The sequence below is a fragment of the Capricornis sumatraensis genome, chromosome 21 (assembly GCF_032405125.1).
Source record: "Capricornis sumatraensis isolate serow.1 chromosome 21, serow.2, whole genome shotgun sequence".
Classification (NCBI taxonomy): domain Eukaryota; kingdom Metazoa; phylum Chordata; class Mammalia; order Artiodactyla; family Bovidae; genus Capricornis; species Capricornis sumatraensis.
Window position 1 is genome coordinate 48628801 of NC_091089.1, and position 24379 is coordinate 48653179.

The following is a 24379-nucleotide window of genomic DNA, read 5'->3' on the forward strand; positions in this document are numbered from 1 at the left end:
ATAATATGCATGTGTCCTGGCAGCTCTTTTCCTTGCTTAGGAAAGCAGGCCAACTAGAAACATCTAACATTAGATGATTGCAGCTATCCAGGATGCCCTTTGTAACTGAAAAGATTTGGATAGCATGTCGTTTGTCTTTACTAATCAGAAGAAAGCAAAAATGAGAATATCATTGTAGGCATAGGTAGATTTCAGTAGACATCTTGAGTTAAAAATGCCTAACATATGTAAAAATCAGCCGGATGACCTGATACTGCCTCCCACCCCCCACCCTCAATCCCCCCTGCCCCCACCAGTGGATTCCCGCACTTAACTCTGAACAGGGAGTGACCTTGCAGTCTGGGGAAGTGAGCTGTTTCAGTTTGCCCTGTGGACTGTTCACTGAAGTGCCACACTGTTAATTTCTGCACACCAGTCCTCATTTTGTCTTTTCCAACTCTTCAGTTGCTGTCTCTCAGGAAAATCTTTCTCCCTGTCTTGCATTGTTTATCTTGGTTCTGTGATGATTCTTAAGAGTGATGTTTTATTCTCTAAGAAACCTGTTGCTGTTACCTTTGAAAACCTTGCACAATGCCTCCAAGTCTCCTTCAGTATGTTCCTCAAACCTCTTTCTTCCAACATTCTTTCTAATTTAAACCTTTTTCTAAAAGTACTAGTGTTTTTAGAAAAGTTTAAGAAAAGAGGTAGAGGGGATTGAGAGACAGACTTCTTCTATAGTGTGTATTTTCGTTATTGTTATAGAAGGATTTTAGTTTTCTAGTTAACTTATAAATTCCATTGGCTTAATAACTACCTAGAATATTATTTTTATGGGAAATGAGTTTTTGTGTTACGAAAATAGCAGTGGGCTATGATTTAGAACTTTTTATATTGAAGTTGTTAGGAAGTAAAAGACAGTTCTACAGATCATTGTCATTAATTCATTCATAATCCCTGATTATAATTAAATAAAAAAGTTTCTCTTTATTTGTTGAGCTTCCGATTAATTTATTGTGACTAATTTTGGAACAGGACCTTGATTTAGTTTTAACTCTGTTGTTACTGCTAACTGCCTAATTAACCTTGGACAAGGTGATTCTCCTCTGGATTTCAGTTTTTATTTGTATAAACACTTGCTTTGTCCAACAAGTGTCTTTTAAGTGTTTATTACTGTGTATTGTGTATATATTGTAACATTAAATGCAGTCTGGTCGGTAGATGTAGACCACTTTATTGTGAATTGTTAGGGAAAATATGAACAGTTACTGTTTGGTTTTATTTGCTTTTCATAGAGAATTTTAATATTAGGTTGAACTCTTTGGAATTGTTAATAATTGAGTTTCTGATCTACAACCAATTTAGCAGTCTAATATGAATTAACCTAATAGTGCAGCATTTGGGCATCTTACAATATCATTAAAGTCATTAGCATTGGTGGGGGTGGGGAAGCTTCACATTTTTAGGTTCAGGTAATTGTTAGCTTGATCATTTAAAACAACATTAGCCTTTGGTGCTTAGCTCTAAATTCTAAGAAATAAAACATGACAGAAGTATTTGATGAGGCAAACATGCATGACTTCCTTCCTCTATTCTTCTCTCTCCACTCCAGCACTGCCTTGAAATTGATTTTTTTTTTTAATTTTATTTATTTATTTGGCTGCTCTGGGTCTTAGTTGTAGCATGTGGGATCTAGCTCCCTGACCAGGGTTCGAACTGGGGCCCCCTGCACTGGGAGCTCAGAGTCTTAGCCACTGGACCACCAGGGAAGTCCCCTGAAATTGATACTTAATATTCGGTATTCCTATGTATTCCTTCATGGTTTTACTGCATTTGCTTTGTATCTGTAAACAAGCATGTTTAAATACTAAGTAGTATTACATAAAAGGTAATCATTTGCCACTTGCTTTTTTTTTAGTTCAGCATGTTGTAAAGTTTGTTCTTATTAAGTACTGTTGTAGTCCATTCACTTTTCACTGCTGTTTAGTATTCCAGCATATGCATATATGACAACAGACGTACCCACTCTCTTCTTGAACATTTATGGTGCTATTTGAAATGATGCTACCATTAGCATTTCCTGTATGTGTCTTTTGGTACATGTGTGATAATTTCTCTAGGATGTAGTGTATCAAGAAAGCACATGTATGTATTGGGCCATAAATCATGTAGATTTTTGTGTATCATAGGACATGGACATCACTGTTCAACAGATCCCCATGGTATTTTCTTATGAAGCCATTTATTGATCATTCAGAGTCTTTTTTTTTTTTTAATCTGACATGCAGGTATGAGAGTTTTAAATCTGACATGCAGGTATGTGAGTAATGTATGTGTGTGTGTACTCAGTTATATCCAACTCTTCGCAACCTCGTGGAGTGGAGCCCACCCAGCTCCTCTGTCCATGGAATTTTCCAGTCAAGAAAACTGGAGTGGGTTGCCATTGTTGTCTCCAGGGGATCTTCCCAACTCAGGGATTAAACCCAAGTCCCTTGTGCCTCCTGCATTGGCAGGTGGCAGGTCAGGAAGCAATAGTTAGAACTGGACATGGAACAACAGACTGGTTCCAAATAGGAAAAGGAGTGCATCAAGGCTGTATATTGTCACCCTGCTTATTTAACTTATATGCAGAGTACATCATGAGAAACGCTGGACTGGAAGAAATACAAGATGGAATCAAAATTGCCGGGAGAAATATCAATAACCTCAGGTATGCAGAAAGTGAAGAGGAACTAAAAAGCCTCTTGAGGAGAGTGAAAAAGTTGGCTTAAAGCTCAACATTCAGAAAATGAAGATCATAGCATCCGCTCCCATCACTTCATGGGAAATAGATGGGGCAACAGTGTCAGGCTTTATTTTTTGGGGCTCCAAAATCACTGCAGATGGTGATTGCAGCCATGAAATTAAAAGACGCTTACTCTACTCCTTGGAAGAAAAGTTATGACCAACCTAGATAGCATATTCAAAAGCAGAGACATTACTTTGCCGACTAAGGTCCGTCTAGTCAAGGCTATAGTTTTTCCAGTTGTCATGTATGGATATGAGAGTTGGACTGTGAAGAAGGCTGAGCGCCGAAGAATTGATGCTTTTGAACGGTGGTGTTGGAGAAGACTCTTGAGAGTTCCTTGGACTGCAAGGAGATCCAACCAGTCCATTCTGAAGGAGATCAACCCTGGGATTTCTTTGGAAGGAATGATGCTAAAGCTGAAACTCCAGTACTTTGGCCACCTCATGCGAAGAGTTGACTCATTGGAAAAGACTCTGATGCTGGGAGGGATTAGGAGCAGGAGGAGAAGGGGACAACCGAGGATGAGATGGCTGGATGGCGTCACTGACTCAATGGACATGAATCTGAGTGAACTCCGGGAGTTGGTGATGGACAGGGAGGCCTGGCGTGCTGCGATTCATGGGGTCACAGAGAGTTGGACACGACTGAAGGACTGAACTGAACTGAAGTGAATACCCTCTAGTCTTGATGTAATTGTCATAGTCGGAATTTGTTTTGTGAATTTGAATATACTTACTGTATCATAACAAAATGTTCATAGAATTTATGCTCCATTGCCAGTGTATAGTTTTGAGACTTGGACTATTAGTATCAGTTAGATCACCATTCTTGTGTTTGGAGTTTAAGATAACTGTTGTAGTAGTTAATTAATCATAATCTTCCTCCTCTCCCTCCCAATAGAATAAACTCCAGGCACTGAGTTGGACTGTTGAGGGTCTCTGTACACTGCGCTGGTTGCTCAGTCATGTCTGACTCTTTGCGACCCCGTGGACTGTTAGCCTTCCAGGTTCCTCTGTCCATGGGACTCTTCAGGCAAGAATACTGGAGTGGATTGCCATTTCCTTTTCCAGGGGACCTACCTGACCCGGGAATTGAACTCAGGTCTCCCGCATTGCAGGCAGATTCTTTACCATCTGAGCCAGCCACTTAGGATGGATATTCAGTGTCTAATAGCAACATTTCAGACCAGGTCTACAGCCCTCCATTTAGAATCACGTAAGCAATCATTAAGTGGCTTGTAGCATGTCTCTTTTTCTAAGCAACTGGATGTTCTACTATGCAGAATAGTTTTTACTGTTTAGTTTTAGTTTCAACCAAGGCAAAAGAGTTGAAATTAGGAAAGCCACTGATCAAGAAAAGACCTAAACTTTCCTTTTCAGCCCTTGCCATAGGTTTACTTTTTCTCATTGATGCTAGAATTAAATAGTGTAGTGGGTGGCAGCCTCCTGTGAGCAAACAGCTGGATTTTGAACCAGCAGCCTCTTACAGACTGTGTGACCTCACGTAAGTTATGCAGAGCCTCAGTTTTTCCTGTCAAAACTGAGATAAAACTAGTATCTACCCCCAAAGGTTATTATATTGTTATGTGAAAATTCTTAAAGAGATGGGAATACCAGACCACCTTACCTGCCTCCTGAGAAACCTGTGTGCAGGTCAAGAAGCAACATTTGGAACTAGACATGGAACAATGGACTGATTTGAAATGATGCTGCCATTAACATTTCCTGTACGTGTCTTTTGGTACATGTGTGATAATTTCTCTAGGATGTAGTATATCAAGAAAGCACATGTATGTATTGGGCCATAAATCATGTAGATTTTTGTGAATCATAGGACATGGACATCACTGTTCAACAGACCCCCATGGTATTTTCTTTTGCATATTGGGAAAGGAGTATGCCAAGACTATTATTGTCATCCTGTGTATTTAACTTCTACGCAGAGTACATCGTGCGAAATGCTGTGCTGGATGAAGCATAAGCTGGAATCAAGATTGTTGGGAGAAATATTAATAACCTCATATATGCAGATGATGCCACCCAAACAGCAGAAAGCGAAGAGGAACTAAAGAGCCTTTTGATGAGGGTGAAAGAGAAGAGTAAAAAAGCTGGCTTAAAACTCAACATTTAAAAAACTTAAGGTCATGTATCTGGTCCCATCACTTTATGGCAAATAGATGGGGAAAATGTGGAAACAGTGACAGACTTTATTTTCTTGGGCTCCAGAATCACTGTGGATGGTGACTGCAGCCATGAAATTATAAGACATTTGCTCCTTGGAAAAAAAGCTGTGACAGACCTAGAGAGCATATTAAAAAGCAGAGACATCACTTTGCTGACAAAGGTCCATGTAGTCAGAGCTATAGTTTTTCTAGTAGTCATGTACAGATGTGAGAGTTGGACCATAAAGAAAGCTGAGTGCTGAAGAATTGATGCTTTTGAACTGAGTGGTGCTGGAGTCCCTTGGATTGCAAGGAGATCAAAGCAGTCAATTGTAAAGGAGATAACTCTCAATGTTCATTGGAAAGACTTGAAGGCTCACTCACTGTAAATGTAGATGAGGCCGAGAGAGGCTAAAGTCTGAAGTACTTTTGGTACAGTCATTACACTAAACTAATTTAGAGGTCCTCCTGCTTCAGAAATTAAAAATTCTAAGCAAATCTCATTTTTTCCATCAGCCTTCTTTTTAAGAAGGTGGATTATGAACATTCTCTCCATCCTTGAAATTGGGCTGGTAATCTTGATTTGTCCATAGTACAAGCTTAGTTGTAGTGAAGAGAAAAAAAATCTTGGGTTTCCTGTTCTTAGAGCAGGGCTTTTTATAACCAGACCAGAATGACCATGCTTCAGTTGTTAGCACTTTAAAATTATCGTATCAAGTCTTGTGAAGGAGATTTTGTTTGCCTGCTACATGTGGACTATAAGATTTCAGGTTTCTAATCTCCTTTTCTACTAGTTTTTAAAGTTGTTTTTTAATACTTTTGTTGAAAAAGCTCAACACAAGGTAATAATTTGCTTCTTTTGAAACTCTATGAGTACTTAAGATAGTAACCTTTTTTATACCTAACATTCCACTGTCATCACTGTGTAATAATTTTATATACTGCAAATAGGCTTACGACTAGTTCTCATTAGATAGCTGATTTAAAAAAGGAAATATTTGCCCTGATAATTTAGTTACTACCTTTTCTGGTCTACTTTCTGACTTACTTATGTGTTGCAAAGGTCAGAGGTAGGAGGTAGGAGGACAGAAATTTAGAATTTTCTCATGAAATGAAAGAAGTTATCTTTTCAAAAAGCTACACACACAAAGAACTACACAGACAGCCAGCTGCCACAATAACTGAATATAAATCTTCTGCTTTATTTTCAGTCAAATATATGGTAACTGTGATATTTACGCTTTTCGTGCAGAGCTTATTCTAGAAGAGGAATAGATTACTACGACTGACAGTATTTGAAGAACCTCGTGCATCTTTGACTCACTTCTGTGTGTGCTTTAGGCCCTGCTCTGCTGTTGGATTCCTTTGAGGTCTAGGGGTGTTGGCTGGGGCCGTGTAGGGGTGACCCGAAGGCCAGAGAGCGTTCACCTCTGCACAGGGGCTTCCAGAGGAATGTGCGACTTTCCGAAGAGGGTAACATTGAGAGAAAAGGCCTGATCGTCCTGGCTGTGAAATGGAGGAGTGGATGCATTCCTGACTTACTGGAAAATGCCATGGGGTCTCTTGTAGAGCATGGCACCCCACAGACTTGGTGTGTGGCACATTTTATTTAATGGCTCTGAGAGGAAATGTGGCAGAATACTCACAGCATTAGTTTAGAGTTGTAAACACTCACCAGGAAATTTGTTTGTATCCTGCCACCCGACCCCACCCCACCCTTTGGCCTTGTTTTGTCTTATACTGACTTTTAGACCAAGCAATAAAGAAAATGGCTGCATTGAGGTGTCAGAATCAAAGGCCTGCAGGAGAGGCAGCATTTTCAAGAAAGTCATGTTTCCACAAGGAGGCAAAGAGAATGTTCAGTGCCCTTTTCCATAGAGCTGGCATTCCACAGGGCAGCGGAAAAGTTGTAGGAAGGTGAGTAGTAGGTGGCTGGAGCAAAGGAGGAAGACAGTTGAGTAGGGGACGAGACTGGAGGAGGGCACAGCGACCCATTCCAGTCTTCTTGCCTGGAGAATCCATGGGCAGAGGAGCCTGACGGGTCACAGTCCATAGGGTCGCAGAGTCGGACACGACTGAAGCCACTTACTACACACGCACACAGGAGAAGACAGACAGATGGGCAGCCCCAGAGGGTTGTATTTTGTGAGTGGCCGGGAGGGTAGAAGTACATTTTACTTCTCATAACCATTGCTTTCCCTCTTATCTCTTCCTAATGCTTTCTCCTTTTGCTTAGCTATACTTAGAGTGTTACTTCCTGCTACGCTATTCCTCTACCTTATTGAACCCATCACACAGTCCTTTTTTAGCTCCCCTAGTTGCTTTTCTCTTCCTCTATCTAGTTTGTTTAGCTCAAGTCTCCTTTGCTGATATCCTCAGCTCCTTATATAGTTGACTTTCTTGTACTCAGCTGGCCAAATCTGATCCCTGGATGCACACTTTAGAGCCTTTATCCATGCTGGAGAAAGTCAGATGAAAAGTTGAGGGTCATATTAACTTCCTGATTTGCAGCCTCACCTTGGCTCTCAGTACTGCCCAGCACTTTCCTCCTTTGCTTAGGCATCATTCTTTCTTCACAGTGGCTAGCTCACTTTTCTAAACCTACTCTAAACTGATTCTGCTATCCTACTCACACCTGTGCTCTGCAGATGGCCCTCTGCATTCTTTACAGATCAAGATTACCTCAGCTTTCTGCCATCAAAGCTGTTTGCTCTCTGCCTTTTTTCTAGATATGGCCAGTAAAAATAACTGTATGCACGCACACATCCCTGTCCCTCAAACCCGTATTCCTCTTCGTGCCGTCTGTTGCCGTTTCCTCCATAGCCAGATGTCTTCGAATGTGTCTGCTCCTTCTCCCCTTCTGTTCTTCTTCAGCCTGCTTTGCTGCAGTAGCTTCAGTCCCATCATTCCTCTGAGGTTCCCCAGGCCAGGGTTGTGTATGGTCATCTTACCACCTGTTCTACTGGGCTATACGTAGTCCTTCCTCTTATTGTGTCTCTCTGTTGGGCATTGTAGGCACTTCTTCCGAGAAATACTCTCTTTATGGTGCCCTGGCTTCATATCTTCAGGTTTTCTTTCTGTCTCTTGGTTGACCTTGGTGAGCGCCTCTTCCTGTGCCCATCCCTTAATTACTGGTTTTTGTCAGGGTTCTGTTTTAGGCCCCCTTCATTCCTCTGGATGAACTTTGTCTTCTCCCCTATTGGGAGGACTTACCTATTATTTCCTCTCTAGACCGCTGACCTGAGCTTTAGAACAGTAGTAACTTCAACTGCCTGTTGAGCAGCAGCATCATGCCCTAAGCAGCCACCCTCAACACGTCCATTGGTGCACTGAATGCCACCAGTTACCTACATCAGAAACCTTGGCGTCAGTTTTTCCTTTGCCTAATTTCCAAGGTTACTCACTGTGTGTTCTTACAGAAATGCAGACTGTTCCTCCTTTTGTTTCTTTCCTGGTTCAGCCATAGCCATTTCTCACCCTGGAAACTATAGCAGTCTAACTGGTTTCCTTGCCTCTAATATTTCTTGTCCCGCTACTCATTCTATTTCCATACTTGAAAAAATTTTAAATTAAAAATCCGATCATGTCACTTCTCTGCCGAAATCCTTCATTGGTTTCCTAGTTTTCAAGGTCAAGTCCAGATTCCTTACCCGTGATCTGACCTCTGCTGACTTTACCAGCTCCTTTTTCATTACTTTTTTTTTTTTTTCTTTTTACTACCATTACCCCAGATCTTACCCTAAAGGGTGATTTTCAACCCTGAAGGCTACATGGTGTTCCTTGCGCTGCTTTCCTTCACCTGGGCCTGCTCTTCCTTGCGAGCTCAGTGTTCTTGATTGTTCTCCAGTCTAGGAAATGGTCCTTTTCTCTGTGCATGGAGGGCATTCTTTGCCTCCCTCTCAGACTGGTTTCCACACCATAATGCCAACGGACTGGTTTTTGGTATCCGTGAATATACTGTAAGCTTGTTGAGGGTGGGAACTCTGCCTCCCTTGTTTGTTCCCTGTAGTAGTCCTAGCGCTGAGCGCAGAGCATTTGCTGTCGCTTAGTCGCTTAGTCGTGTCCAGCTCTTTTGTGACCCTATGGACTGTAGCCCGCCAGGCTTCTCTGTTCACGGGAGTTTCCAAGCAGTAATACTGGAGTGGGTTGGCATTTCCTTCTCCAGGGATCTTCCTGACCCAGGGATTGAACCCATGTCTTCTGCTTGGCAAGCGGATTCTTAACCACTGAGCCACCTGGGAAGCCCAAGCACAGTGCATAGCATGTCATAAATAATAATTTACTTTAGAAATAAATAGATGAAGTATACTGTTAGAGCTACGCACAGCAAGTCTGCTTGAAATACTGACTGTGGAAAAGCTGAAGTTTGGGAGAAAAGGGAGAGTGTCAACTGGTATTTCTCCCGAGCAGTGTGTTTGGGACTATGTGCATGACGGCAGTCTAACTACAGCACTGAAGTGGAAATGAGACAAAAAGCTTTGCCGCAAACAAAGTACTGGGGTCAGAGCAAGAATCTCGGTTTACCAAATCCCACTTAAGCAGCCGCCCTAGGTTTAACAAAACTGGGTCTGTCTGGTGGATGTCACCTTTGCATGCTTGTAGAGTTCAACATCACTGCCCATACCACACAGAATCCTATCTGTTCTTTAATATAGATAGGATTAACAAGTTGATGTGCCGTGTGTTCAGACACTCAGTTGTGTCCAATTCTTTGTAGCCCCATGGATTGTAGCCCATCAGGCTCCTCTGTCCATGGAATTCTCCCGGCAAGAACACTAGAGTGGGGTGCCATTTCCTCTTCCAGGGCATCTTTCTGACCCAGGGATGAAATCTGTGTCTCTTCCATCTCCTGCATTGGCAGGGCAGATTCTTTACCACTAGCACCACCTGAGAAGCCCACTAACAAGCCTGTGCAGACTGTAATACAGTTTCAGTCACTGGTTGTATCTAGAAGACTTTAATCTTCTGTTTTCTCATATATGCATCAGTTTCAATTGAAGGAAAAAAAGGTGAAATAATAATATTAAAGAATTGTAAAAAAGACCCACAATCATTTACTTTTCATAGCTTTTAACCAGCACATACATAGTTTTAGTGTTATATGTAACTCTGTGTGTGTTATACATATATTTTTCCCAAGTTTCTACATAGCAATCTGGTGAGTATCATTTGACATCGTGACTCTGTTTATTTAAAGTGTTTTCTGTAAGGCTAAATTATCAGAGGTGAGATTATAGGGTCAGAGGGTATATAAATTATAAGTCTTTTATGCTTGTGGGACTGTCCAAAATTTTCAAAAAGGATTACATTACAAGTTTGCAGGAGTATGAAAGTACAAGGTTTGTCTTGACCTTGAAGCATAGATACGAGTAAGTTGAGAAGGGAAGAGAGAGTTGTATATATAAAATCTTATTTATATTGGTTTAGTTGACCTAAAGATCCTCTTGATGAGGGTGAAAGAGAAGAGTGAAAAAACTAGCCAGAAACTCAACATGAAAAAAAAAAAGGCTAAGATCATGGCATCCAGTCCCATCACTTCATGGCAAACAGAAAGGGAAAAAGTGGGCGTAGTGACAAATTTCATTTTCTTGGGCTCCAAAGTCATGTTCAGTGACTGCAGCTGTGAAGTTTAAAGCTACTTGCTCCTTGGAAGGAAACTATGACAAACCTAGAGAGCATGTTAAAAAGCAGAGACATTACTTTGCCAACAAAGATCTGTCTAGTCAAACCTATGGTTTTTCCAGTAGTCAGGTATGGATGTGAGAGTTGGACCGTAAAGAAGGCTGAGCACCAGAGAATTGATGCTTTCGAAATACGGTGCTGGAGAAGACTTGAGAGTCCCTGGAACTGCGAGGAGTTGAGTCAGTCCCAAAGGAAATTAACTGAATATTCATTGGAAAGACTGATCATGACACTCCAGTTCTTCGGCCATCTGATGCGCAGAGGCAGCTCCCTGGACAAGACCCTGATGGTGGGAAAGATTGAAAGCAAAAGGAGAAGGGGGCGGCAGCAGATGAGATGGTTAGACAGCATCACCAACCCAATGGACATGAATTTGAGCAAACTCTGGGAGATAGTGAAGGACAGAGGAGCCTGGTGTGCTGCAGTCCATGGGATCTCCAAGAGTCAGACACGACTTAGTGACTGAATAACAACATCAGTTGTTGGATTTTTTTTTTTAATAGGGAGAAATAATTTTGTATCAGATGATAATATATTTAAATAAAAATACATCTTTAAAGAGTAAATGAAAATTTATACCTGTTACAACTCTGTTTATTCCATGTTTACTCTTAGACATTCTGAAATTCATCCTTCTAAGTCAGAATATTCAAGAACTGAATACATAGGTTTTTAACTCTTTGTCTCTGGTTTTCTTTTTTTTTTTTGGCTGTGACATGTAGGATCTTAGTTCTCCCGACTAGGTATTGAACCTGTAACCCCTGCATTGGAAGTGTGAAGTCCTGTCTAACCAGAGGAGTGCCAAGGAATCCCTCTGAATTTTAACTCTTTTTAGAATTGTTTAAACAGCTGTGTACTTTGGTGCTATGCCATTAACCTGTATTGAGAGTCAGTTCTATTAAATTCACATTTAGTGTTGGAAAATGCATTTTATTGCACCATGAAATAGATGCTTTGTGAAGATCTTTGTGAGAAAGTCCTTATAGGCTCCAGTGCTTTCCAGGGTGAAGCATTGTGTGGTGCTTTCTGTCTAATGGGGAGTGTCAACAACATACAGGTTATATATTTCAGTTTCTCAGGGCAAAAATTGCTATTTGCTTCTAGTCTTCCCTTTTAGATGATGTTTTGGGTCCAGTTCCCCACTCCCCCACCCCCCACCCCCCACCCCCAACCAGAGATCAATCAAACCTGCACCACCGTCAGTGATAGTGCAGTCTTAACCACTGGACTGCCCAGGGAATTCCTTTGGGTTTGATTTTGTCAAGTCTGGATTCCTGGAGAGAAGATTGTTAAAATTGTTTAAAATTGAGAGAAAATTATTAAATCTTTTGTAAGGTTTCCCAATGTAACTATGATATTAATAATCCTTTTATTTACTCCATTTGTGCCTTTGAGCTTGTCTGGTTTAGGATTTTGTTATATTAAAATGATAAGCAGTAGAGAACTCCTTTGACCTGAGTGGAGACACACCTACCCACAGGTCATTTAAAAGCAGAGTAGAATTTAATGCAAAAAGCATCACAAAATAGAGTATTATTGCAGTATATACATACCTACATTTATATACACAAACTTGTCAGAATACTCTAGAATTTTTTCTCCTAAGGAATGGCAGTAGAAAGGAAGAGAATTGGAGTTCTTAGGTACTTCTGTGTTGTTTGAACATTCTTTTAACAATCAGTATGTATTGTTTTGTTTTTTTAATTTGACATAGGTAACAGTTTTCATGGAGGCAAGCTTTTAATAAGGGCATTCTGTTTCAGTGATTAAACTGAGGAGAAGTCCATCAGTGTGATGTTTCTGCTGCTCTTAAGGAATCAAAATATAGTGCTTAGTTTTTTCTCCTCTTTCTCTCTCAGGTCATTTGGATCCAGGATTCCTAGCAAGTGAGAAAACATCTGCTGGCAATGCACCACTCAATGAAGAAATTAATATTGCCTCTTCAGATAGTGAAGTGGAGATTGTGGGGGTTCAGGAACACGCAAGGTAGGAAATTAATCAGAGAGAAGAAAATGGTATGGCATGTCATGGTATGGCATGCCATGGCATGGCTGGCATGAATGTTGGGAGCTATTTCTCAGCTTCCTGTAGTTTAAGAAATACATTTTTGGGTTCAGGAGTGGGAACTTATATACACCCGTGGTGGATTCATGTTGATGTATAGCAAAACCAATACAGTATTGTAAAGTAAAAATAAATAAATAAAAAATATTAAAGTAAAATTAAAAAAAAGAAATACATTTTGATTATAGACACTTGATGGGCTTCAGAATGTATTGCAGATTGTCTTATATCAGAAACATCTTGGCCACACATGTATGTGAACCAGAACTAATGTTTTTCTCTTATTTTTAGCAAATGGCTAGATGGCTTAACAGATTTTTCAGTTACGGCAGAAGTATCGCCATACTTCCCCGCTTCTCACCCATATTTTCTTGCCTTTCAGTTTATCTTGAAATATATCGGGAACAAATAATTGGAAAATCTACATTTGACATCACACCTCTTCTTAGAGCACCTCCCCTTATCTTCCATGAAAAGTTACAAGTTACTTTAGTCAGTTCTTAACAGTATATTTCTGGTGATGTTCATGTGATTTAGGGTATCTTGTTTCTTAGGAATTAAAAAAGCCGTAGGACATTGACTTAGTGTGCAGTAATAAAAATTATTTTGTGAAGTTTGTCATTCTTTAAGATAAGAGTGAGCAAGCTGGAGCCCACGGGCCAGATCTGGCCTGCTGCGTCTTTCCATATGGACCTCAAGCTGAGAATCGTTTCTACGTTTTCAAATGGTTTGGAGAAAAGATAAAGACATGTTTTGATATGAAAAAATTAAATGAAATTCAAATATAATTTATTTATCCATAAATAAAGGTTTGTTTGAACAGACCATGCTTATTTACTTACATATTGTCTATTTTACACTCCAGTGGCAGAATTGCGAAGTTTCTTCAGACACCTTAGGGTCCACAGAGCCAAAGATATTTATTGTCTAGCTCTTTGCAAAAAAAATTTACTGACTCTTCCTTTAAGATATGCTCCTAAAAATTAGTTGCAGCCCTGTCAGAGATACACCTGAGAAACATTTAACACACACATATAAAACAAAATCTCGTTTTTGCAAAAATCTGTATTCTCTGTAGTGAACAATTTTTCTCCTGTGCCACAAGAGTTACGATTTTGTGATTTCCTCAGGTAGGTATACAAGATAGTATCTTGCCTTATTTTTAGATCTGATTTTGATCTTTGGTTAGCAAGATAATAAAACATTCACCAGCACTTATTTCTTCTGTTGACTTATTTAGAAGGTGCATTTAGGAATGGAGAAGTGGGGGCAAAATACACATGCACGTAAATTGAGGAATCCTTTCTCTAATGAGAACTGATTTTACTTTGAGAGGATTTTTTAGTTAAACAATTGGGGCTTTAAGGGTGTAGAGTTAAGTTGTAATTTATCAAGCCATCTCCCCGTAAGTGGCTAATTCTCCATCAGAATATTTTACCTTCTATCCTGTATTTATGCCCTAAATACAAGGGCATAAATGTCTGCATAGCTGCTTCCTTTTTTCTTGTCTTTCTAAATGGTTATTCCCCCCTATTCTGGTGGGAAATAACTTTCATTCTTTAACCTTTCCTTACCTCATACTTTCTTCTCTTCCTTAGTAAAAAACTTTCTCCTGTTATGTTCTCTTTCATTTTCTCATGTATTTCCTTCCAGCTAGCTGACTTATTCATCAGATGAAGAAGATAGAACTCCAGGTTTTTTCCCTTAGCATACATTTGTCATTATTTTATTTCAGCACTGTATAAATATAAAAGACGTTATTAGACTTTAAGCCCCATGTCAAGATCTTTCTAGAATATATTTTCCATTTCCTACTCTGTACTATAAAACTTACTCTGCCTATTGACTGATAGATTGATGTAGGTTAATTATCTTCTGTTGTGCCAGGAGCACATTATCCAGTTACCAACCTCCTCTTGACTGACTTTTCAAATTTTAATTCAGTGTTACTCATGTGTTCCTACTTAAGTAGGAAAGACTAGGTCATGACCTGTGTTGTCTATTTAAGCTCTTGCTCATTCTGATACATATCACTTGGTCCAATTCTCTAATAACTCCTCCCAGTTCTCCCTTCTTTATTGTTTCTTTGTGCCTAGAAATGTTACAGATGCTACTCTTCTTTTCAGGAATTTCCCCAGTGACTCAGCGGTAAAGACTGTGCCTGCAATGGAGGAGATACAGGTTCAATCCCTGGGTCAGGAAGGTCCCATGGAGGAGGGCATGACAACCCACTCCAGTATTTCTTGCCTGGAGAATCCTGGAGTCTGGTGGGCTACAGTCCATAGGGTCGCAGAGTCAGAGACGACTGAAGTGACTGAGCACGCACACCCTTCTTTTCAGATTCTTTGTTTAACTTTCCTTTTGTAATGAAATCTTCAGCTTATTTTCCTACCAATATTTTTGTTATCTGTTATTTTGTTATCTATTTTTGTTATATTATTTCTGTTAAAACTTGTAGATTTAAATTCTAAGTTTCTCTCTCCTTCAGTACACACACACACTCAAAGATTAGCTTTAGTAGACCCTTCTTTGAACTTGTTACAGCCTGTTATTCAGATTGTCATTTTACTCTATGAACAAACATACTTATTTCAGTCTTAACTAAGCCAAATGACTTTGGGTACATTTTAAATAACATGCTATAACATTACTTTTGAGGACTTTTTCTTACCAGGCTCTGAAATATAAAGATGTGGTTTTGTTTTTTAAATTCTGATCTTTTAGTTTGAATCCTGGGGAAATCATATCTTAGCAGTAACAGCTTTATCTTAAAATCTCAGTGTGGGTAGAGTTGACAAATTCTGTTGGAGTACTTTGAATGGACTCTTATCATTATGAGGGGATCTCTTATTTTGGCCCTTGGTCTAGGAATGAGTAGAATCTCACTGACTGTTGTGCCTTTCTCAAAAATTTTCTAGCAGTTTTATTTAGAAGAAGCCTGGTAGTCTTTCAAACACTGAGGTTAAAAAGCTGAGAAGCAGGTTGGGGGATGGGGGGGTGAGAGGCTTTCTTATTGGTTGCTTCAAAATTGCCCCTTGAGCTGGCTGTATCTCATCTGGAATTTGTTTCTTTTACAGGTCTAGGGTTGCAGTTATGAAGTATTGATGGGCTTCTGGCAGGGTTATCACTTGGAAGAAGGTTTTAGGTTTTGATCCACATCTTTGTGTTCTAATTTGATTTTTTGCATGCATAGATGTTTTGTTTGGATTTAGCTGACCTTTTCTTGTTTTTCCTTTTGGTATTCTACCTTGTGGGCTTTCTGAGAGCTTTAAAAAACTCAGACTTCGTTCATGAGTTGTTCTCTTTGGGGATTGTGGTTGTTCTGACTTGCATTGGATACCATTTTTCCATGTTAGAAACATTGTTTTTTTGACCTTTGCATTCAGTAATTCTGGTTATGACGTGTCTTTTTTTTTTTTTTCCATTAAACAGTCATTTTTCTTTTCTTGCATGCTAACGTCTTTCCCCGCTCTTTTATTTTAGATTTTGACATATTCCCTTAGCTTACATGTGTCTTCTAGTTATAGTCTAGAAAGCATGCTTTCTTAACTTGAATGCATCTTTTATGGCTGCCTTGGATTGCTGTGATGAACTCTCGTCATTGTCTACATGTCATTTCTAGGTGTTATTTTTGGACAGTCCAGTTTTATAAGATGCTGTTTGCTAGTGAGGTGGGAACTTCCCTAAAATCTCTGGTTCTTCTGCGCCCACTTACTTTTGCCATAAGTTTTAAGTTATGACCCTCTTGCCAGTATTTTTCTTTATCCTTTGTCCTTTTTCCTTCTTTCCTTCTACCAGCCTCATTGGTAATTCCCCTAGGAAGATGAGTGCATGTAGCATGGGTCTTCATGTTATGAAACTGTGTTGGAACAGTTTTCTTAGTACTTGTTCTCTGAAGCTTTTATGAATAATCAGACTCTTATCTCCTTTCACAAACATGGTCCTATGGTCATTGGTTAATGTTGATTGACCTGTCAGCAGAAGAATTAGTATGGGAAGGCTTTTGCATTTAAGGCTGATTGTATCCTAGAACCACTTGATAACATTAACCCTAAAAAAGCAAGGGGGGTGGGTGAGCATTTCCCTGAAGCTACAAGGATTCATTCCACCTTCAGTTCAGAAAAATAAGTAAGAATGTTATCTAAGAGGTCACCTTCAGGATCTGTAAATGAGAGCAAAAAATGATTACTTTTTAATGTTGTTTTCTTAGAATAGTAAGTTAACTGTATCAACAGCTGATCATCATCAGAGCCTGCTCTCTTTCTGTGTTTTTCTTCCTTTCTACTCCAAAGTCTCTCCTTTATTGGTTTTAGTGTATGAAGAGCAGGAAATTATATCAAAACTTATTGTTTATAAATAGTGGATTGGTGGGGGAAATGGAAGTGAGGTCTAAGCAGTTTTTCTTGGCTGTAAGACTCAAAATGTGTCTCGTTTTGTAGACCTGTTGCCAGTCATATGCAGATTAAATGCTTTGTGAGGAAAAAGCTTGTGTCTGCACTAGAATCTGATTGGACTGATTGTAAGACAGATGAGTATAGTCCCACCCCATATCTTTCATAATAGAGACAGGATATGTGCTAATACATGGAACTGTTTTATGGTAGTTAACCTTCCCAAATTTTGAGCTTCTCACATCCTTCTTTTTAAAAAAATGTATTTTTATTATTTATTTATTTGGCTGCACCAGAGCTTAGTTCCTGCATGCAGGATCTAGTTCCCTGGCTAGGGATCAGACCTGAGCCCCTTCATTTGGAGGGTGAAGTCCCAGCCTCTGGACCACCAGGGAGGTGCCTCACATGAGCCTCCTGTATAGGGCCTGTCTGTGGGGTTAATAACAGTTGTTGTAGTCCCATTTCTTCCTGAGTTTTTTTTTTTCCTTTTTATCTAAGTTATTCTGTAATGTACCATCTTATAAAATACAGCTTGACCTTTTTCCCCGTACTTAAAGTGTGTTAAAAGTCTTGTTCTATCCTCATCCATCTCCTAGCTACCATTTTATTTAAGGTGGTTGAGGTCTTAAATCATAAAAATTGTTTTGAATGTTTTGTTGGCTTGTAACACACAGAGAAAAGCTATAAGTGTGCCTTCTAGCTTTTGTACCCACACCCAAGTCACCAGCATTCAGAGCACGAAGCAGGAGTCCCCCCGTGCCACTTCTTAGTTATACCTTCCCCTGTCCCCCTCCTTGTCCCCGAAACTGCTGTCCTGACTTCTAACAGGATAGTTCGCCTATATTCAGAATCTTATTCACATTCCTGACAGATGCCTCAGCAATTACTTAAATGTTTAAAAGGCAGATTATTCTGTTTTGCGTAATAATGACCATTCAAAACTTGCCTTCTAGAAAACAATTGTTGGTTCTTAACTGTGCTGTCAAGATTGTGTACATAGAGGAGCTGCCTTCCATGGTGATTCTCCCTTCTTTGGCAGCTGCCCTTCAGTTGCAGTTAATAGGAGACAGAAAAGTTTTTGACCAAAGAAAGGATCATCGCGTTCTCCAGAAAATCTAAAATTTTGAAGAGAAACAGAGTAAGAGGATTGGTGGTTGTTACTGTTCAGTCACTAAGTCGTTTCCAACTGTTTGCGACCCCATTGACTGTAGCCCAGCAGTTTCCCCTGTCCTTCACTGCCTCCCAGAGTTTGCTCAGATTCGTGTCCATTGAGTCACTGATGCTGTCCCACTATCACATCCTCCACCACCCTCTTTTCCTTTTGCCTTCAATCTTTCCCAGCATCAGGGTGTTTTCCAATGAGTTGGCTCTTCACATCAGGTGTCCAGAGTGTTGGAGCTTCAGCTTCAGCCCTTCCAATGAATTCAGGGTTGATTTCCTTTAGGATTGACTTATTTGATTGAGACCTCACCAGCACCGTGATTTGGAAGCATCAGTTCTTCAGTGCTCAGGCTACTTTCTGGTCCAACTCTTCACATCCATCCATGACTACTGGAGTAACCATAGCTTTGACTAGACACACCGTGGTCGGCGCCCTGATGTCTCTACTTTTTAATACACTATCTAGGTTTGTCATTGCTTTCGTTGCAAGAAACAAGGGTCTTTTAATTCCATGGCCACAGTCACTGTCCGCCGTGATTTTGGAGCCAAAGAAAATAACATCTGTCACTAGTTCCACTTTTTTCCCTTCTGTTTGCCATGAAGTGATGGTTCTTTGAGGTGCTCAAGTAAAGGTGGCTTCTAATAAATTTTCTTTTTTGCTTAAAGTAGCCCAATTTGTTTTCCAGTAACTGGAGCTATTTATAACATAACTACAGAAGCGGTTTAGTTTATCTAGCTGAAGAAATGCCTTATTTCCTTATTATGTCTCCTTCAACCTTTCCTCATTAATAAATAGCCTCTCTAAACCTCTCACTGTCCTACTCTAGACACTTTCTAGAATCTGCTTTGCTTTTTATTGTATTATTCCTGGCGGCTAAGCAGTCTTCTTACAATAAACCATAGTGTATAATACTTCAGGTGCAGTCTGGGAAAGACATGGTTATTTAGTTGGAAATAAACTCCCCAGAGGAGACCTAATTTTGTTCTGGTTCCATGGTTTACTTTCTTAAGACCCTGGGAAGTTGTCTTTTGGTCTTGGTTTTCTCTTCTGTAAAATGGGAAGATTGGATTAGGTCCTTTTTAAAGCCACTCCTTGATGTCCTGATGTTACATTGTGTGATTATTTTAGGAGCAGTGCAAAGTTGGGAATGAATACTGCTTTTATTTCAGAATTATTTCTTGCAGTTCTGTCAGAGATTACATTGACTTTTTTTGGTAGCTCTTCATTCCCTGATTTTTCTAAGTTTCCAACCAGCTTTTACTTCAATTACTGCTTGTATAAATGAGCATTTGAACTGTTGAAGAACGTTTTATTTTTTAATTGTTGGTCTGGGCTTGTCTTTGCACCCTGCTGACTCTTTTGTATTTTACCTTACCCAGTTTAATACACACTTTTGTTAAGTGGCAACATTATGTTGTGGAAAACATTGGACCAGAAATCAACTTGGCCTGAAGTTCTCTTGCCTACACTTTCAAACAGTGTGACCCTGAACAAGTCATGTAATCTCTTTAATCATCAGTTTCCCTGTGAGAGTATGGATAATAGCTTCCACATCTACTTCATGGGTCTGTTGGGTGTGTCAAATGTGGAGAAACTACTTAATAATTTTGGTATTCTGTTGTCATCAATCATCAAAACCATTTCTTGAAAATGCTGAATGGACTCCTTTGACTGACTTTCTTCCATGACTACTTGATCATTTAATCTCAGTGTATTTAAACAGTGGACAGATTTGGATCAGACTGTGGGTTTTTGTGTGTCTTATTTTAATGCTTTTCACTAGCTACTCTTTGAAAATATGGTGGCCTCTGGGTTAGTAGCTGCTTGACTCATTTCTGGAAAGATGATGGCCCTCTGATAACTATAACAAGTCCATATTCTACCCCTACTTGGCCCCAAGGGATCTGTTTTTTGGTACCTCTCTTGGGAAGGGAGTCCTTTTCAGGCTGGACTTTGTAGGAGCTGGGCCTCCTTCCGTGATCTTAGGGATCCTCAGGGGCAGTTCTGTAGCTAAACTTTGTCTGTGCATACGTCCTCAATCTCCCAGTCATGTCCAGCTCTCTGCGACCTTATGAACTATGGCCCACCAGTCTCCTGTGTCCATGGGATTCTCCTGGCAAGGATACTGGAATGGGTTGCTATTTCCTTGACAAGGGGGTCTTAACCCAACCAGAGATCGAAGCCACATCTCCTGTGTGTCCTACATTGGCAGGCACATTCTTTACCACTGAGCCACCTGAGAAGGCCAAATTCAAACTGAAACACCATCTTCTCCGCCTTCAGACTCAGATGAAACTACACCATTGGCTCTCCTGGGCCTCCAGCTTACTGACTGCAGACCTGGGAACCTCTCAGCCGCCATGAATTCCTTATAATAAACTTTGTTTGTTGTTACTCTAATGTTGCTTTTGAACCTAGAGGTGCAGGTGGCTTGGAATAGAAATTAGAGTTCTGAAGTGAGTAAGCATCACTCATTGTATACAGATTGTTAGAACAGCTGCTTGCAATCCACTGCAGTAGCTTGTGTGATTAGAATCATGCCGCTTGCCCCTTCTCACGGCTGTTGCATAGTAATGGGTCTTACAATTGAGATGGGATGGCATAAGAAGCAGTGATAGCTTGTGCTGCTTGCCTTCCTCTCGTTTGAATAAAAACTTACTCCGTGGCTCATCCTGGAGGTTCATGGTTCTGTCATTTGACTGGAATATGCAATTCAGTCTGGAGGTATTTCTGAAACAATTCTCTCCCAGTCGGTGAACTTCGAGATACGTCAGCTTGGTAGTTCTGACACTCTTATAGAACGCTTTTAGAGAATCTAAGCTAAGTACTTCACCTCGTTATTTTCACTAAGCTAAAATGTACGTGTTTATGATGAACTAGCCAGACTTTTCTGTTGTCACCTTCAAGATGAGGAAAATTGATCTTTAATTCACGTTATTGTTGTTTAGTCGCTAAGTTGTATCTAACTCTCTGTAATCCCATGGACTATAGCCTGCCAGGCTCCTCTGTCTCTGGGGTTTCCCAGGCAAGAATGCTGTAGTGGGTTGCTGTTTCCTTCTCCAGGGGATCTTCCCAACTCTGGGGTCAAACCCATGTCTCCTGCACTGGCAGGCAGATTGACCACTGAGCCACCAGGGAATCCTCTTTAACTTATGACCTAGTACTTACATAGACATTTAGAAATCTAACCCGTGAAAGGGGTATTACCGTTAACTGTTTTTGGAAGTAGTATTAACAAATACGGCACGGAACTTATTTTAAGAACAGATTTCACCTATATTTCTTATTGTTTCATTTGCTCAGACTAACTGGGCATCTTAATTTTGCTTGGGATTTATATGCTGCCCTACCCTGAAGATTCCAGAGACTTAAATGAATTCAGAGAAACAACATCTTGTCCATTATCAGTATTAGATCTAGACATAACTCAGGAGCTTGTGACTGAGACAAGGCTTTTGGCATTTCTTAGTTGGAAGGACTGATGCTAAAGCTGAAACTCTAGTACTTTGGCCACCTCATGCGAAGAGTTGACTCACTGGAAAAGACTCTGATGCTGGGAGGAATTGGGGGCAGGAGGAGAAGGGGACGACAGAGGATGAGATGGCTGGATGGCATCACTGACTCAATGGACGTGAGTCTGAGTGAACTCCGGGAGTTGGTGATGGACAGGGAGGCCTGGTGTGCTACGATTCACAGGGTGGCAGAGTCGGACACGACTGAGCGACTGAACTGAACTGAGGCTACACTGAGAGAGGCAGGGAGACTGACAGACAGACAGACATATAGGGAAGGAGGAAAAGGGGGAAGGATATTGATGGTGGGTTTTATGAGCTTGTGTAGTAGGCTTATCTTAGGAAAAGTATTAATACAATGAAGCCGTGTTGCCTTCTGTTTTTCCCTCTGGTAGGGTTAACCATGCTTTTGCTCTTCATCTCAATTGCAGGTGTGTCCATCCTCGAGGAGGTGTGATTCAGAGTGTTTCTTCATGGAAGCATGGCTCCAGCACACAGTATGTTAGCGCCCGGCAAACACAGTCATGGACTGCTGTGGCTCCTCAGCAGACTTGGGCTTCACCTGCAGAAGTTGTTGACCTCACGTTGGATGAGGACAGCAGACGCAAATACCTGCTGTGATACAATGTCACTGTGTGTCCTCTGCACTGTTCCCCTCTACTTCCTCCTCCTCCTCTTTGTGACATGGAAGTTCATTGTCATAGCTTCAGCCTCAGAAGCTGTTTGTGGCATTTGTATAATCAAAAACTCATGGAAAATTGCTCTCCTTCCCCCTCCTTTTTTTTTTTTAAATTAAAAGAAGTCACGTAGGAAAATAACTTATCACAGAGAAAAGAATTTCTTTTCTTGTTTCCCTCAGTAGGAATATGAGAATGATGATGTTTATTAGACAACTTCATTTTACTTGGTGACTTTCAGTCTTAGGAAACTCTGCCCTCCTTTTAGAATGGTATTTTAATTACCAGGTAAAATGGATTTCAGTTTTTGAGTCTTGTATTTATTTTTCTGTGTAATAAAATTAATATGTAGACTTGACCACTGTCAGCCCACCCATTGGCACTCCTGTCTTAGGGCATTTGCACACATATTAGTCAGGTCCTTATTGGCACCTAGTAGGGCATGTGCATTGAAAACCTGTCCTCAAAAATAGAAGACAGAAGTTAACTTTTTCTTTTAGCTTAAGTCTTCTGCCTTCTCTCCTAACTTTGCTCCTGGCTGACTTCCCACAACCCAAATAATTAACATGCCCTCTTTGTGTTTATAAGTACTGCTTAGGTGACTTAGTTGATCTCCTTGTTGCAATAATTCATAACCCTTTGGAAAATATCTCCTTGTAGGGCAGAGGCATTTCAGATAGATACCCACCATGAGGTCTGAGCACCTGAAGAGCATATTGAGAGATCCCTTTCCCCCTCCCTGGTTTGTTCAATGGGAGAAACAGAACCTATTACTTAGGTAGACTATGCCTAAGTATATAGCTAGTAATATGAAAGTTGTGTGACTTCTAAGGCTACGGGCACTTGTAAATCTGAGAGGACAATGCCTTTTTCCATAGTTAGTCTCTCCAAAAAGGATGCATAACAACTGTTCAGTGCTTGAGCTGAAGTTGACCTGATGCTGTATTTGGGTATTTTTCTCCTCTACCTTTTAAAAGTGGAAAGATCAAAATGTATCATAAAAATCAGATACAAAGCACATTAATGGCACTGTAGATTTTGCAGTATCTAACAGGAATTTTAAGGGGTAGTAGGAGCTTCAGGGAATTCAGGAAATGCCAGTGTTGGAGTTTCATGGCATTAGTTACTACCTTTTTTTTCTATAACGTTGTAGTTACTAGTGAATTATTTTACAAGCAATACCTGGAGTTAGAACACTATATCCTGTGCACAGGGAACAGTGAAGTAATATTGGTGTAGAAGACCTCACTTTGTGTTTTTCCACAGTTCTTGTTTGCTTTTTCTTTTTGGTTTCCATTTTCACCGTACAGTGTGGCTATAGCCCTTTGCCTCCCTTCCCGAGCGTCTCGGTGGCTCTTCCTCACCGTGAGAGCATGAGGACGACCGTGTTCAGTTTCCATTCAGTGGACACGTGTTTACCAAGTGCCTGTTCTGCATGAGGCACTGTGTGGGGTGGTGCTGTGGGGCTGCTGTTTTGAGCAAGACAGCCCCCACATGCACACGAGTCAGAGTCTGCCTGGCTCCACCTGCCTGGCCTTTTCTTCTATATTTTGTAAAGACTTGTTTATTCCTTCACCCTTCTTCCTGCTGTTTGAGTTCATCTGTGTATCCTTCTATGGGAGTATATTTAAGCATGTCTTCTCTTCTGATAACATCTCATTTGATCTGGCCTCTGTTGTTCGTCAACTTTTAATTTTCCTATGTATCTACTTTTAATAGATCAGGCAAGATCGTGAACCTCCAGTTTTAGCCCCTCATACATGGCCACAATTCTAGGCAAAAACCAAAGACCCAGAGGCCAGAGCAAAATAGGACCTTCTGCAGATTCACTACTGGTATATCCTTGGACTTTCACATTTTACTTTAGGGTTAATTTATTGAATTTTACTGTTACACATTGTTTTTGACTTGAATTAAAATGCTAGACAAAGCAGAAATGTACAATTTCTGGTCTGTATTTTCCAGG

At 40.3% G+C, this 24379-nt stretch overlaps 1 protein-coding gene across 2 annotated transcripts in view; it reads left to right on the forward strand.

Annotated features, from left to right (window-relative positions):
* The window catches only part of ARK2N (arkadia (RNF111) N-terminal like PKA signaling regulator 2N), a 44574-nt gene extending 21096 nt beyond the window's left edge, over nt 1-23478 (forward strand). For both annotated transcript variants that reach the window (XM_068993900.1, XM_068993901.1), the window contains 2 exons: nt 12467-12593; nt 22168-23478. In XM_068993900.1, the coding sequence (XP_068850001.1) occupies nt 12467-12593; nt 22168-22357 (317 nt within the window). In that variant the 3' untranslated portion in view covers nt 22358-23478. The remainder of the gene's footprint in view (nt 1-12466; nt 12594-22167) is intronic.
* Nucleotides 23479-24379: the final 901 nt, after the last annotated feature.